Below are 15,370 nucleotides of genomic sequence, written 5' to 3'. Positions count from 1 at the left end.
GAATGCTTGGTGCTTATGGTACATATCTTGTAATCACCTATGCCAGCTGTCAAACCCAAAAACTATTAGCAACCTACTACGTTGCATTCATCAGACTATACCAGTGCTCATTGAGAGGTATAAGACTAATGTTTTGTTATCAGAATCTCATTGACGGATTTTGCTTTTAAGGTTTAGCTCATGAAACTTCATTTGTAAAGAATACTTCCTGTTGAGGAATGTCACCAAAGATGCAAATCCTATGGGTAGGAAAACCATAATATCGTTCTTCTACTCTTTAACCACTCATGGTCTCCTGTCAATCGTGATCTGAGTGGTGCACCATATTCATCTTCGTTGCAGTGTCAATTGTACTGACAGTCATTTTGGCAGTTGTAATCTCTACTTAGCCTACCAACGGACACATACATGTACCTCCACACAATTTCTACTGGTATTTTGAATTTTTCTTATGCCTCATATAGTTTGCTTTTTTATTTAAATTGAACATTCAACCATAGAATTGCCAACTCTTAGCCGTCTGCTGCCTATTTGCTGGCCCTACAGTCTTTCTAGCCATCAGACAGCAGAAGTAAGTCAAATTGCTTTCAACGTTTGATTACAACAACAATCTTATATTTCCCACTAATTAGTTCTTTTTCTTTACTTTTACGATTTAGAACAAAGCCTTCTTCGTCTTCGCCACGCCCGTCGTCACCTCGCCCGTCATCCCGTCTTCGCTTCGCCCGTCGTCCCGTCTTCGCTTCGCCCGTCGTCCCGTCTTCGCATCGCCCGTCGTCCCGTCTTCGCTTCGCCCGTCGTCCCGTCTCCGCCTCGCCCATCGCCCCGTCTTCGCCTCGTGGCCACGCCGTCTTCGCCTCCCCTATCGCCCCTTCGTCACCTCGTGGTCGCCTTGTCTTCGTGGTATGGTTGTGTTTTGTTTTATGTTGTATTATGTCTTGCAAATTAACCCGTTGGCTGCCACCCACCCACTTTGATCCCCTTTTTTTTGTAGCTTGACAGGGACGGGCCGCGCTGTTCTGCTCCATGGCCTATCTGCCATGGGGTGGAGCAGCGCCACTGCCCAAGATTGGCCGAATGGCCCCAAAGGCAATGCACCACAGGGAATCCCTTGATCGAGACGGCGATGTAGACCTGAGATGTGCATTTCCGTAAAGGTCTCATCGCCCTCTCAACCCGGCCCACCCGGCCCCCTTGGTCGCTATCCCTTTGATAGCGACAGTAGCTATTGTAGATAGGTGGCGTGGCAGCCAACGGGTTAGTTTTAAGTGTATTTGTGTACGTATTGTATGTTGTATTTGTGTTTTGAAATGTATGTAATAGTGGTGGATATGTGGGTGGAAGGAGGGACAATAAAAATGAGTTTACACTATTTACTTTTGTATTTATTATTTAGTTATACATTAACTGATATGGGGATCGAACCACAAACTTCTTACGTCGCAGGCCAGAATGCTACCGTTATGCCATGTGATCTTGATGATATTGTTTAGGATTGTGTTACCTATATAGATATGAAATTCACATTAGCTTATTATTGAATCCACATTAGTTATACATATGTTCATGGTTGGAATAATAGTAAAGCGTGTGGTTGTCACGCTGGAATACTAGGGTTCGATCCCCATGTCAGCTAATGAAAGTCTAAATTATAAACATGAAAGTAAAGCAAAATAAAACAATAAAGATAAATTAAGCATGCTAAATAAAATAAATAGTTGATAAACGTCATGTGTGAACACAGCAAAAACAGACAATGAAAGAAACAAATTTTGCAAAAATATTTTATAAAAAAAATTTTATTGACAATTCTCTGCACATTACAATTATTTTTGCAACTTTAAAAAGGCACAATCACCTTTTCAAAAGTTGCCGTCAACCCAGGCAGGGGGAGACACTGCCTTGTTGACCCACCGGGGAGATTACCCGGTGATTGGCTAAGAGAAGCCGGAAGAAGAGCTGAAGATTTGGAACATTTTTACAGGAGCGATTAACCTTTAGTTCGGATTTGTGGGCAGCCACGTCACCCTCCGTGAACACATCATCGGACGAAGCGGCACCCCACGTCCCCTTTCCGGCCAGAGCCCTCCAAACCTCGGTATATGTTGTTTTTATATATACCGTACAGTAGGGGCATGACCCCCTACGGGCTTATTACGAGTCAAGGGGAAACGGGGCTTCGGAAAGGAAGGGAGCCCAGATATGCACTTCAATTTTTTAAATATAAAATACCGTCTCGTGAATCCGAATGAAATATAGAAATGTCATGTTAACCATCCAATCATTGTAATTTATTCAGTGTCTTGCCCCAACCAAGAATGTGTTCAGATCCAATGTTACTATTAACCTATATTGAGAAAAGAAAAACAACACCATTAAGCATAGCAATTGTTGCTCATGTGACTTACATGATTCATAGATTCAACTTCTGGCAGAAGCTTGGGAAAGGCCATACAAATTGCAGATGAAAATCATTGTATAAGGCTCTTGAATGATAAAATAGCACACATAGAATGTTGCATTGTTGATAGTTGTGTTCCCAGTATGCTGAAAATCCTTTCCTATTCGATAAATTTTTTTTTTGTAGGTTACACATGGTTTGCAAAAAAGAAGAGAAATGCTTTGTCATCAATTCAAAAAATTTTCAAGAAAATTCCTTTCATACCTAAGGAGTTCATGTATGATGTTCATCACTGCAATGCCATTGAGGTGAAACATCTTTAGGGCCATTTCAGTACCCAGCTTCACCAACACTCTGAATGTAAAGGACAAGTTGTTCTTTAGCAAGAGAGGCAGAATTATTTGAGGCTTCTAGCTGTGACAGAACTATAAAGGATTGCTGTTATCAGGATTCATTCATGGTACTTCTCATTAGACAATTTGCATACACTATTACTTTACCTCATACCTTAATGGTAATGCACTCTCAGTGTTTTTTAAACTGTAGGCTCACTCTTCCATCCTGTTACACTTCCAGACTTGACTTGATCCCCTGCTAAAATTCTGTGAATGCAAAATAACAGCATTAAAAATACTTTTTCAATAGACAAAAAACCGAAAAGTACCTAATCCATGTTTTATGTTGAACTCATGCCATTTCTGGGTTTCCGTACCACACACATTTTCGGCCCAAATACGGTCCCACAATTGTTCAGTTCCTTCGCTGCATGGACTTATTACTAACAATTCTTTTAGTACAGTACTAACAGAATTTAAATTTAACACACTGTCAGGTGATGGATTAAATAACTTAACAATAAATAATTGTTTTTTAAAATTCTATACTTATTTTGAATTCTTATTTGAAAAGTTTAGGTACCTGACTGTGTTCGCCTAACGCCAACTCATCCTCACGTTCACTTAGGGAAGAGTTTTGAAAAACCTCCTTCACTGTTTGGAAACTGTTCCGTTCCAATTTATTCTTTTCCCCTAGCTGTGCTGGTAGACTCAAAATTTGAGCTTCAAAACACAAATGAATAAAAGCAAATAAATAGAATCATTACATATTAGGCCTTACCATCCTTAGCTTTGCTGTTATCTAATATTTCGTGTTGTTCCAATAATTGGGCCTGCAGCTTCATAATTTGATCTAATAAACAATAATTAATAATTGAAAACCAACATAATAATGTTTTTACTTACTTACATGCCAACTCATCCTCACGTTCAGTTAGGGATGAGTTTTGAAAAACCTCCTTCACTGTTTGGAAACTGTTTTGTTCCAATTTGTTCTTTTCCCCTAGCTGAGCTTGTAGACTCAAAAATTTGAGCTACAAAACACGAATGAATAAAAGCAAATAAATAGAATCATTACGTATTAGGCCTACCATCCTTAGCTTCGTTGTTATCTAATATTTTGTGTTGTTCCAATAACTGGGCCTGCAGCTTCATTATTTGATCTAATAAACAATAATTAATAATTGAAAACCAATATAATAATGTTTATACTTACCACTTTTTTGTTTTATTATCTTATCCATTTTTCAATTGCTCCTCCAGCCACGCAGTTTTCTCCAGCCACGCTGCTCAATTAAATGCAAATGGCATACAATTAACTGAAATTGCATACATACTTGTAATAACGAAACCGACGGGTAGATGGCTACGGGTGGAAAAAAGAGAAAAAAGTGTGATTTTTTTTTTTTTTTCCGCCATTTTTTTTTTTTTTTTTCATGTAAAACGGATTGCCATAGGATCTGGCTATGTATTATCAAACTAACATATTTTAAAATAAAAACTGTCTAAAGATTACCCTTTGTTTTGTGCAGATAATTAAGCGAGAGTTGTTACGGTTGATGAAGAAACCCTTGCCAAGTTGGACGAACTTGAGAACCATCCTATTTTGTCCATCAAGTACAGAGTTTTGAGACTACTGTTGGCTACACTGTTGAAAGATGGGTTTATTTACTTCAAAAATATGAGCCAGAAATGCTAACAATTGATTTTTATGAATCATTTTTTACTGAAGGCAAACATTGGAAGCGGTATGTGGTAAATTACATTTGTGACTCAAAACTGAAACTAGCAAATATATGATATTGGCAAGAAACTTCTGTGCTGCCACACATAAGTAAATATAGGGCTGTTGATTCCTTCCCAAACTGAGTGGGATGGTCGATTTTCTGGATTCATCAGAGAACTACATTGTCAAAATGCGATGATCACACATAACGACACGTTGCGTAAATATATACAGGCTATATTTCATCCTCACTTGTGAATAACCTTTTCACACTTTTAAAAATATTGAATTTTAGTCGAAAATGCATTAACATTTCAGTGCGTAAATTAGACGGAGAAAATAAATCCTACGATGTGAATCGCTTATTGCAATTGAATCAGGTGAAGTTGGAACCCACGTTCTTGGAAACCACCAACCGACGGTCTATCCACACATCTAAAGTATATAAAAACAGCATATAACCTCTGTTTTTTAATTTCCATGAATCTCGGAATAAATACAATATGGATTTACTATGTATATAACTGAAATATTTAATAAGGAGTTAATTGTTTCCAGGCGGCAAGATTCAGACGAGGAATATGCGCCGAATTACAGTTAACGCGCGGATTCCTACAACAAACAAATATCGTGAAAAAACAGAGGTATCGCAAAGAATGTTAAGTCAAACCATATTTACATTGGAGATGGATGACGGAAAACTAATGGTTGCATTTTCACTATGTGATCGGCATTGTCACAGATAATAGCAGCTAAACTCATTCGTCGAATTTCTTGTAGTTGCGCTGCAACATTACATACACGAAAACATTAAGGGTTATTTGCAAGGAATGAACGGCATAAAACATACTGCTTCTCACCTGGTGTAAATGAACTGAGGTATCCACCGTGCTCGTAAAAAAAACGATCACCCTCTTTCAAACGGGCAAACTGTTCAGCAATGATACACGAAAAGACGGGGCCGAGCATTGAGCCAGGCAAGTGGTGTTCAACGAGACCACCAATGTAAAGATCGATGTCGTCGACTGAGCGATATACGGCAGCCAAACGGTCCACTACTGAACGATCCATGATTGTTAAAAGCTGTTTGAAACTTGTCATGCGCGGCAAACCACATATTTGGCGGTAAGTGTTATAGCCAGGTAATCCATGATCACGACCACGCCATACATTTAGAGATACCAGGTCTAATCCAAAATCCGTTTTGGGTCTACCATTACGAATAAAACGTAAATAGTATTAGATAACGGGTTTTATCATAAAGCCTAGAATACCTTTGGAAGAGGTGGTTTGTGACATCTTCTGATACCCACTCGTCCATTTCTTGGGGCCACTGATCAATCATACCACGTAAAACGGCATCCATCTTGCCAGCTCGGCGTAGCAGGTGGGGATTGTTGAACCAATTACGCATTAACTCCACACGGACTTTACCGTCTTCCTCCACAAGACTAAAATCACGGCAAAACGTTTAAGATTAGACGGCGAGCTTAAAAACTTGTATATCTACGTAGCATACTTCATAGCTCCCTGAATGAGGGAGTGACCCATGCGGAAGGCAGCAGCGGCAAATTCATTAGTAATAGATGGATTAACTTTTTCGTCGTAGCTTGATGAAAAACCAACGGTTTGGGGAGTCAAACCGTAGATTTCCATTGTGTGACGGCCGAGTATAGAAGGAAGAAACTCATTATAAGTGATGTGTTGCATCAAAGCACCAATAATTCGTCGAGTCTCCTGATAAAGAACTTCATCACTCCAATGCGGATTAATAGACCCCAGCTTAGTGGCTAGGGTATTGTGTTGACGCAGGAAGATAATATGTAGACTGGTGAGCGTCATAATTTGATTTGTGCGCGTGTCACCTGTGAAAACGCAAGGGAGAAAAACGTCCCAATATCTAAAAACAAAAAACTGATTAAACATGTACATGAGATATACCTGATAAAAAGCAACCCAATCCAGGAGTCCGACCCACGCAGCTTTTATCCAGGGGATCTTCTGGTAAGTATGGTCGTCCTTCGATGATCGAAACTTTCAAAAGTCCTCTAGCAAACTGACGCAAACTGGAAGCGATGGCAGGTGTTGGTCCGTAAATATGCGATGCATCAATAAAATGGTTAACCTCGTTCATTTGTTCTGCATAACCCATTCGGCATTCAATCCGAGGTGCAATCATTGAACGTACGAAGTTCAAACAACGTACGCCTCTAGGACCATAGAAAGGGTCTTTGACTGGTATGTCTATAGGGAAACAATGAGGATGGCGCATTTCTGGTGGTAGGACTCCACCTTCTTTAGTGCAGCATTCAATGTTCGATTGGTTGGCTAAACGATACGAAAGTAAGAGTTAATGCTCTCCTAAGCCTGAATGGAATTTAGCTTCATAGAACTTTACCTGCGCGGAAGGAGGGAACATGAATCATGTCATGATCCACGAATTGACCCCACTGCATCAACATATGGGTCATGTCCACAACTGGGTGGTTTTTGTCTGTCACGAGTACACTCCTTATTACACGAACATTTGGAAGCTCTTTGCCCGAATTTCTGATTCTGGGGTGCCATATACCTAATTACAATGAAAACGAAATCAAATGAATTATCAGATTGCTCATCTTAAGTGAAACGTAATCCAATATATATTTACATTACCGTCATCGTATTCCGGAGGAGCCAAACGTTCCAGTGGTGTCAGAGCACTGCCCCACGAAGGTTGCCGCAAATTGTTGCACGTTCCATCGAAAGATCGGTATTTTCCCACTAAACAAGTAGGCGGCAAAGGGCAAGTATCTTGTAGCAAACTCCACCGTGTATCAATTGTTTGCAGTCCAAGTCCAGCTTGTTCCGGTGAAAGCGCCAACCTTAAACGAAAAATTCAATGAACGATATCAAACATAGCTTGCTTCGTCATCCAAGGAAGATTACTTGTCTTGTAAACGACGGGCAGCATTTACCACCAAAAGTGCTTTGTCTCCCTGAATGCTAGAAATTTCTAATGGGGCCATATTAAGTGAATGGGTCCAGGCCATTGAGTTTTCATTCATAGTAAGCTGATTACGGTTTAGATTTTCCTCGATCTTTATTTTTTTTAAAAAAAAAAAAAAAAAAAAAAAAAAACGTATGTGTTGATTATTTAATTTATGCGATTAGAAAATTAATTAATATGGATTTTCTTACAATTTTTATGTTCGTTAAATCCGCACGAGCTCCACGAGAAGTTTGTTCCAAAAGTTTCGACGGGAGATGTTGAACGGGTGAAGGTAAGCGTATCTTTTGGGCTGCCGAAAATTTCACTGCTCTTGCTATTGAAGACCATTAGAGCAATAAAAACAATAATTGATAAAAAAAATTAATAAATGAGATAACAGAAGAAAACTGATGAGACAAATTTAAATTACTTGAATAGGCTTACATTTTACATGAAGGATGTCCGGGCAACAGATCCCCATGGAACCTCGAGGGTCATAGCAAGGTTTTGATGGCAATGGAGAAAATTCAGCGTACCAAACTGAGCACTGACTTGTTGGTTTACAGACAAACTGATTTCCACAAACACTTTTTGGCACAATACTAACTGAATGAGGTACACGATGAACGGCCCAGACAATGGTAGGTAATATCAGAAGAAGCCACCGCATTCTGTAGTTGTTTTCTTGTGTTTACTGAAGATTTACAGTTCTTAAACAAATATTTCTTCTAAAAAATAAAATAGAATTCTTAGACCCGTACTGCCGGACAGAACAACTGAATATGATATGAATCCAATGGACTGATTCTATTTTTATAACAAATCCTGGTCATTACTTTATGAAGTCAATGAAAAGAAAGTGGTGAGAAGTTGAGAAATATCTAAATGGGTTTTCGATTCCCGTCAATCATAGGAAAATGTAAGCTATTCAGGCTCCGGGCGAATCTATTTCAAGTTGCATTTTAGAGAGGGTGTGACTTGTCGACTTTTGAGGTCCATCGAACAATCCCTAGAAATTCGAGTGGACAAGAAAAAAAAAGTATGCGTTTTGCAAATAGAACAGGATAATGCATGCCACGATTGAACGCGGTTCAGCTATCCACTAAAACTTGTGGTTAAAAAGGAAAATAATAAAGTTTACATTAAGTAGGACATACCAATACCGCTTTTCAAGGCTCCTGTAACGTGTCATTGCTTGTTAGAATACGTGAAAGTGATTTCTTCACTTAGTCCCCCATTGGACAAGCTTGAATTGAGTAGCACTTTACGGTGCCATTATCCGTAAATAATTTGATGCAAAACATTCGAGAAATCGCAACGCCATTCACATGGGTTCGATTCAATAGATATTTATGGAACCTATAAAAAAAAATTACTTTTGAATCGCAAATCACAAAATTCGAAAAGTTTTAACAGGGATCCATTCCATTCGTGAGAGTGAAAGAAGGATAGAGTGAAATATAGGTTATTTTGCTGGTGGTAGCCGATCATCAAGAATTTATGAGAAAATACGAGTGCTATGTATCAGTGAACCACCACTTCTCCATTGTAATTAGGTAACCACAAACCAAAAGAACATGTGGTTCACAAGAATATAGCTGTACAGTACTGAATAAGCAATTGCCGGTCCAATTCCTATTAAACCACTACAATCTAATTGTAGGCTTTTCTTCAAATAAACTGTGGATATGGATGCATTGTTACTGCTCATTTTCATGTGAGAAGAAAACAAAAATCTTGTGGGATTAAATCTGAATGTTTAGACAAGTTGGCATAAGCTATTACAAATACAAAAGCATAGTGTTCTAGGCTTAACCCAAAGTAATTTAGAAATTAAACTTACTTGCAAGTATATTTATGCCATTCCAGGAGACCCTAGTGAACCACCTAGATTCCTATTTCGCCACATTTCTACATTACACAATGAAAAAAGTAAGTTACGGAATTGTAAACCAAACTGAATGAAAATACTTTACTTCTAAATAATGGTAACTTGCTGCTCCCATTGTTTAAGAGTCAAGGAATCATCTGGAACCATTTGCCAAATCCAGACTGATTTCCGGTGTAACAACTAACCAGGTCTTTTGCAAGTGGTAAAGCATGCAATGTTATTGTTTGCATGCTTTTCACACTTAAGTTTCATTCTTGCTTCAGTCAGCAATAACTGGATTTCAATTAAACTTAACAATAATTGTTTGGCATTAACATCTAATGGCTATTTAAGTGCAAACCTAGAAAACTGCGTTTGCGTAGGTGCCATGATATACAATATGTATCGAACGAGGAAACTTTCACGAATAAAAAATTCAAAAATCATTATGACGCTTTTCGCTACAGAACGTGCTCTCCTGAACTTGCAATTTTACACAATGTGTAACAGATCGCCATGTCACTTGATGGTATTGTATTTACCCCAATAACAACGTTGACAATTTGTCAATTTTTTTCTAAACAATTTCGTTTCATGTCTATTGAAAAAGCCATGTTCCATTTTGAATTACAACTACGTATGATTTATCGCCAATTACATGATTAAAGATGCGACAAGTGTGACTTTGGCAAGAATACCATGATTACCAACATATACATAAACTTGCAGTCGATATGGTCATCTACTTTATTCTGACCTTGAAAACAATTTGGAGCAATTTGATAATGATCTAGTTTTCCGCCAGCTCTAATAATCTGTACAATTTAATAAGAGCTCTGATTTGTACAAGGTCCAAAGCGTTCAACAAAACCCGCTATCCGGTCCAGGCGGCAAGATTCATGCGTGGAATTATTGGTGATTTGCAATTAACGCGAGGATTCCTAAACAATAAAAATAATAGATTATATAAATTTATCTACATCGATGCAGGTTAAGCCATTACGTGGGAGAAGGATGGCGGAAAACCAGTGGTTGCACTTTCACTATATTGTCAGCATTATCACAAATTATGGCAGCCAAACTCATTTTACGAATTTCTTGTAGTTGAGCTGAAAAATTACAATAGAGAGATAATATTAGGCACAATGTGTAAAAAAATACCACCAAAAAGAAAGTGGTAAACGTATACTACACACCTGGTGTAAAGGAGTAGGGCTGTCCACCATGTTCGTAAAAGAAACGATCGCCCTCTTTCGAACGAGCAAATTGTTCAGCAATTATACATGAAAAGACGGGTCCGAGCATTGAGCCAGGTAAATGATGTTCAACCAGACCACCAATATAAAGATCGATGTCGTCGACTGAGCGATAAACTGAGGCCAAACGTTTTACTACCGAGTGATCCATTATTGTCAAAAGATCTTGAAAACTCGTGGCAGGTGGCAAACCACAGACTTGGCGATAAGTATTGTAACCTGGCAACCCATGGTCACGACCACGCCAAAGGTTAATGGAAATAAGATCTAATCCAAAATCCTTTTTTGGTCTTCAAGAAAATTGTACACAAAACAGTTGTTATGCCTGTCTTACGCAATAGTAGATTTTTAATACCTTTGGAAAAGATGATTCGTTAGATCCTCAGATACCCATTCGTCCATGTTTTGGGGCCATTGGTCAATCATGCCGCGCAATACAGCATCCAACTGGCCAGATTGGCGAAGTAAATGGGGGTTGTTGAACCAATTTCGCATTAGCTCCACACGGACTTTGCCATCTTCTTCGACGAGGCTATTCAGGATAAGACGTAAAAATTAGAAGGTGATTTTAACTTTGAATTGATTGATGTTGCATACTTGATTGATCCCTGAATGAGCGAGTGGCCCATACGGAAAGCAGCAGCGGCAAACTCGTTAGTGATTGATGGATTAACATTTTCGTCGTAACTTGATGAATAACCAGCACTTTGAGGAGTCAAACCATAGATTTCCATCGTCTGGCGGCCGAGTATCGATGGGAGAAATTCGTTGTAGGTGATGTGCTGCATCAAAGCTCCAATAATTCGTCGAGTCTCCTGATAAAGAATTTCATCACTCCAGTGAGAATTGATTGCACTCAGTGCTGTAGCAATGTAATTGTGATGACGCAGAAAGATGACGTGCAAGCTGGTAAGCGTCATAATTTGATTAACGCGTTTATCTCCTGAACAAAAGATCAAAAATGATGTAACGAAGTGTAAAAATATTTATAATAGATTCCCACTTACCTGCAACAAAACAACCAGTGTCCCTAGTTACACCGACGCAATTTTTGCCTTGGAAGTCTTGTAACGGGTATTGACGGCCCTCGATGACCGATGTTTTCATGAGGCCTCCGACAAACTGACGCAAGTTCGCAGCAATGATAGGTGATGGCCCGTACACATGGGATGCGTCAATAAAATGAGTAAGCTGGTTCATTTGATCTGCATAACCCATTCGGCATTCAGTTCGAGGAGTAATCATGGAACGGACAAAGTTCAGGCATCGAACGCCTCTTGGACCGTAGAAAGGATCATTAGCTGGAATGTCAATTGGAAAACAATGAGGATGTCGGAGTTCTGGTGGAAGTATTCCACCTTCTGGAGTGCAGCATTCAATGTTTGATTGGTTTGCTAAAAGATTGAAATAAGGATGTTTAGGATAAGGAAATTTAACTGCTTTATTGACTTTTTATTGATTCATTTTGTTTTACCTGTCTGAAAGACTGGTACTTGAACCATATCGTGATCGACGAATTGACCCCATTGCATTAGCATATGAGTCATATCGACAGCTGGATGGTTCTCGTCTGTAACTACGGTTGTTCTTACAACACGAACGTTTGGAAGCTCTTTGTTCGATTTCCTGATTTTGGGATCCCAAATACCTACGTGTAACAAGGAAAAAATGGAAAAAATAGATTACGTACCAAATAATTTTCTGATGAACGAATAAATTTGTAAATGAAGATGACAAAGTAATGTCATTTTTATCGATGACTTGCCGTCGTCGTATTCTGGGGGAGCAAGACGGTCGAGCGACGTCAAAGCGCTACCCCAAGAAGGACGTCGTAGATTATTGCATGTTCCATCAAAAGACCGATATTTTTGGCGCAAACAGGTTGGGAGCAAGGGACAGGTGTCCTCGAGAAAACTCAGTCGTGTATCGATCGCTTGCAATGCGAATCCAGCTCGTTCCGGCGAAAGGGCCAATCTTCAATGTCAATATAAAATCATTTAATAGACAAATATTGTTACTTTATCACTGAACAGAAAGTACTTGTGTTGTAAACGACGGGTAGCGCTAACTACCAACAGGGCCTTTTGACTCTGAGAACGGGTTGTTTCGAAAGGAGCCACACTGGCTGAATGAGTCCTGGCCATTGAATTTTCGTGCATCACTATGTCGTTACGACCGAGAATTTCCTCAATCTGTTTTGTTTGGTTTTTAAAGCTGAACGGAAATTATATCCTTGGCAACAAAATTTAATAGATAAGCGCATTTTCTTACAATACTGAGGTAATTCAAATCGGACCGAGCAGCACGAGCACTTAATTCCAGAAGTATCGGAGAAAGAGACTGGACAGGCGGAAGCACCTCTTCTATTCCCGTTTCCTTCAATACAGTGGCTGCTTGACACATTAAGGAAGTAAATTAGAATAAGATTTATTACAATTTTAAGTAAACAAATCTGATGGCCTACTTACGTTTTATGTTAGCTACGTGTGGACAGCAAAGCCCAACATAACCTTCCGAATTAAAGCAAGGTTTTGGTGGTAATGCTTGCAATTCATTATACCAAATGGAGCACTGAATAGCCGATTTACAGACAAATGGCTTTTCACAAGCATTATAAGTCAAGAAACTTATTGAATTGTCACTGGGAGAAATAGCTTGTATGGCATGAGATAACATCAGGAAAATCCACCACATTTTAAGGAAACTGACGGTCCGTTGCCTTCGTAGGAAGTGCCAAATCTAGACTAAAAGAAATAAAGAGCTGCTCAAGTACGAACCAATCCAGCAAAGCTTTTGTTTGTAAGAAATGAAAGATGTCGGTAAAGAGAGAATTTGCTTAAGTACTGTACTGTCTGAGAAATTCTGGATGACTGCATGTAATCATAGCGTAGCTATAGAAGATCTACTTATACTGTCCATGCTGATGAATCACCAAAAAGAAAGCGATCACTGTGAAGTTGCAAGTTGCGGCTGCTCGAAATACCCAGATGAGTTTTCAACTGGTGAGGCGAATGATTTTCTTCTTCCTTTGAATCGTCTGTTATGATACCGAAGGAAAAGAAAGAATGTTTACAATCTTATTTTACAAACTAACGTTTAATGCGGTCTCTTAAAACGACATCACACGTCGAAATCCATGCATAGATAAAATGTAAAATTATGAAGGTTAGTAGCTTAACTTTGCTGTCAGTAAGACCCAATTATGGTTGTAGAACAAAAGACAAAAATACAGATAATAAAAACAAACAAATAAAAAAAAAGGTGGTACCAAAAAAACAAAACATTGTAGCTTTCTATAGGTTCGAGGTTGCTCGTTGTCCTGTTGGTTACTGTTTCAGATACGTGAAAGTAGTTCAGCCAAGCGGGAATGATTGAACAAGAATACTGGGTATCAATTTCGATGCCGTAGATGTCACGTAAGGTACGGTAAATTATGTACTATGCAAAATGGATCTATTTTTCAAAATATCTAGTGCAACGACACAAATTGAAACAACGATTGACGTCCGACGATTAATGTTTAATTATCCACTCGACGACTAACAATTCGCTTTGGGAAACGCCTCGAGAAAGTGGGAAGCGATTATACCCACAAGAAAAGCAACTTTCGCTTGCAGCAATACAAAAACAAAATGCTGAATGGCTGTGAAAAATGTTACAAATTCCATATTGATTACAGTGGTGGAATTTTGCAATGTTACCACACATACCGCTCGAGAGGAGGTAGTAGGACAACACTAGCCGCAGGATAAAACGAGAATTAGTTTTCTGGCAGTGTAGATGAGTACATGATTTCACCCCTCATCAGAAACCATACAGCTTTTCGATTCTCCTCCATTCATTCTGGAGATCGATAAATTTAGCATGGACGTCCTAACGTTCTGTATATACTTTCCATAATCAGACCCACCCTTTCAGAAATCAAATATACGAGATCTAATGATTATGAGAAAGGAATGATTCTGCTGCGGTATAATACGAGAAACAATACGGTTATCGAATGGGAAGCACAAAGTCATTAGGGAATGATGATAAAAATCAATTCTATACTTTTCAAATTGGTACCTTCAATTAACGCAGCCTTTCTTCTCGTCTGGCAAACTCTCCCATACAGGCTCCGTTTGCAATCTTGGGAAATGCAGCATCAAATGTTACATAATGTACGCGAACTCTTCCTTTGAGAGATATTAGGGAAACGGCAAGGGACGTTCACCTGTACAATGCTTGAGCTACTCATGTCTCAACGATCTTTCGGCAGCCATTTATGGATCGTTTTGTGAAGTCGGCATGCTGTTTAACCTCGATCCATGGAGTTGCGGAAACTTCTTATGATGTTCCTGACCTTGATGAGTTTCCATGAATTACAGTAAACCTTTTACGTAAAGGCTCTAATTCATCAGATTAAAAAAAAAACCGGTGAAATAGTTCTTGACGAATTATATCACATTCTGACGATATTTCTTTTAATGAAAAATATAAAATTGCCTATCAGCTGTTCAACATGTTCTGGGCGTCTGTTATCACAGCGTTGCAATTATTTGATTGTTGCAAATAAAAATAAAGTAAAAAAAATCTTTTCTAGTTTATAAAGCAATAAGGAAAAATGGGCAAAAAACAAGGAAAACAACAACAAAAACAAGAAAAATAGGCTTTGCAAAATAATATAGACTAAATATATTTTTTACAAGAAAGAAAATTTAAACAGCATCATTACAGAGATTAGAATCCGTGATATCAGCATGGCATCCGTAACCTATACCACAGCGCCATATACCGTTCATGTTATACATACACAAGCTACCTATTTGAAT

The 15,370-nt window shown here is 38.7% G+C and overlaps 4 protein-coding genes and 1 long non-coding RNA gene across 6 annotated transcripts in view; 2 read left to right on the top strand and 3 right to left on the bottom strand.

The window, feature by feature from the left end:
• Positions 1-209: 209 nt before the first annotated feature.
• LOC130701133 (ethanolaminephosphotransferase 1-like) overlaps positions 210-15,370 on the top strand; it is a 64,870-nt gene continuing 49,709 nt past the window's right edge. Inside the window, exon 1 of the mRNA XM_059497364.1 lies at positions 210-220. The gene's annotated coding sequence lies outside the window, so the exon portion shown is untranslated. The remainder of the gene's footprint in view (positions 221-15,370) is intronic.
• The window catches only part of LOC130701096 (nucleolar protein 4-like), a 59,208-nt gene continuing 46,891 nt past the window's right edge, over positions 3,054-15,370 (top strand). Inside the window, exon 1 of the mRNA XM_057523044.1 lies at positions 3,054-3,061. The gene's annotated coding sequence lies outside the window, so the exon portion shown is untranslated. The remainder of the gene's footprint in view (positions 3,062-15,370) is intronic.
• Positions 3,666-4,048, bottom strand: LOC130701202 (uncharacterized). The gene is made up of 3 exons (XR_009003974.2): positions 3,953-4,048; positions 3,828-3,899; positions 3,666-3,770 (listed from the first exon to the last, which is right to left on the bottom strand). It is a non-coding gene; the product is annotated as an uncharacterized LOC130701202 (long non-coding RNA).
• LOC130701103 (chorion peroxidase-like) lies at positions 4,476-9,317 on the bottom strand. Of its 2 annotated transcripts, XM_057523058.2 has the most exons (13): positions 9,277-9,317; positions 7,878-8,792; positions 7,643-7,767; positions 7,391-7,542; positions 7,118-7,326; positions 6,861-7,034; positions 6,404-6,790; positions 5,982-6,327; positions 5,737-5,913; positions 5,323-5,672; positions 5,142-5,247; positions 4,976-5,074; positions 4,476-4,897 (listed from the first exon to the last, which is right to left on the bottom strand). In XM_057523058.2, exons 2-12 carry the CDS (start codon positions 8,101-8,103, stop codon positions 4,996-4,998), a joined length of 2,331 nt encoding a protein of 776 aa, XP_057379041.1. In that variant the 5' UTR covers positions 8,104-8,792; positions 9,277-9,317; the 3' UTR covers positions 4,476-4,897; positions 4,976-4,995. The 2 variants fall into 2 exon arrangements, with proteins under 2 accessions (XP_057379041.1, XP_059353147.1); XM_059497164.1 differs by lacking the exon at positions 4,476-4,897 and having other exon boundaries at positions 4,971-5,074.
• On the bottom strand, positions 9,913-14,751 carry LOC130701104 (chorion peroxidase-like). The gene is made up of 13 exons (XM_057523059.2): positions 14,625-14,751; positions 13,409-13,596; positions 13,028-13,303; positions 12,831-12,949; positions 12,600-12,751; positions 12,325-12,533; positions 12,034-12,207; positions 11,567-11,953; positions 11,157-11,502; positions 10,915-11,091; positions 10,500-10,849; positions 10,307-10,412; positions 9,913-10,244 (listed from the first exon to the last, which is right to left on the bottom strand). The coding sequence occupies exons 3-13, from the start codon at positions 13,251-13,253 to the stop codon at positions 10,178-10,180; spliced, it is 2,313 nt and encodes a 770-aa protein (XP_057379042.1). The 5' UTR covers positions 13,254-13,303; positions 13,409-13,596; positions 14,625-14,751; the 3' UTR covers positions 9,913-10,177.

Source organism: Daphnia carinata, chromosome 10, assembly GCF_022539665.2.
Source record: "Daphnia carinata strain CSIRO-1 chromosome 10, CSIRO_AGI_Dcar_HiC_V3, whole genome shotgun sequence".
NCBI lineage: Eukaryota > Metazoa > Arthropoda > Branchiopoda > Diplostraca > Daphniidae > Daphnia > Daphnia carinata.
Note: the sequence above shows the minus strand (reverse complement) of the source record. Positions and strands in the feature narration are given on the sequence as shown.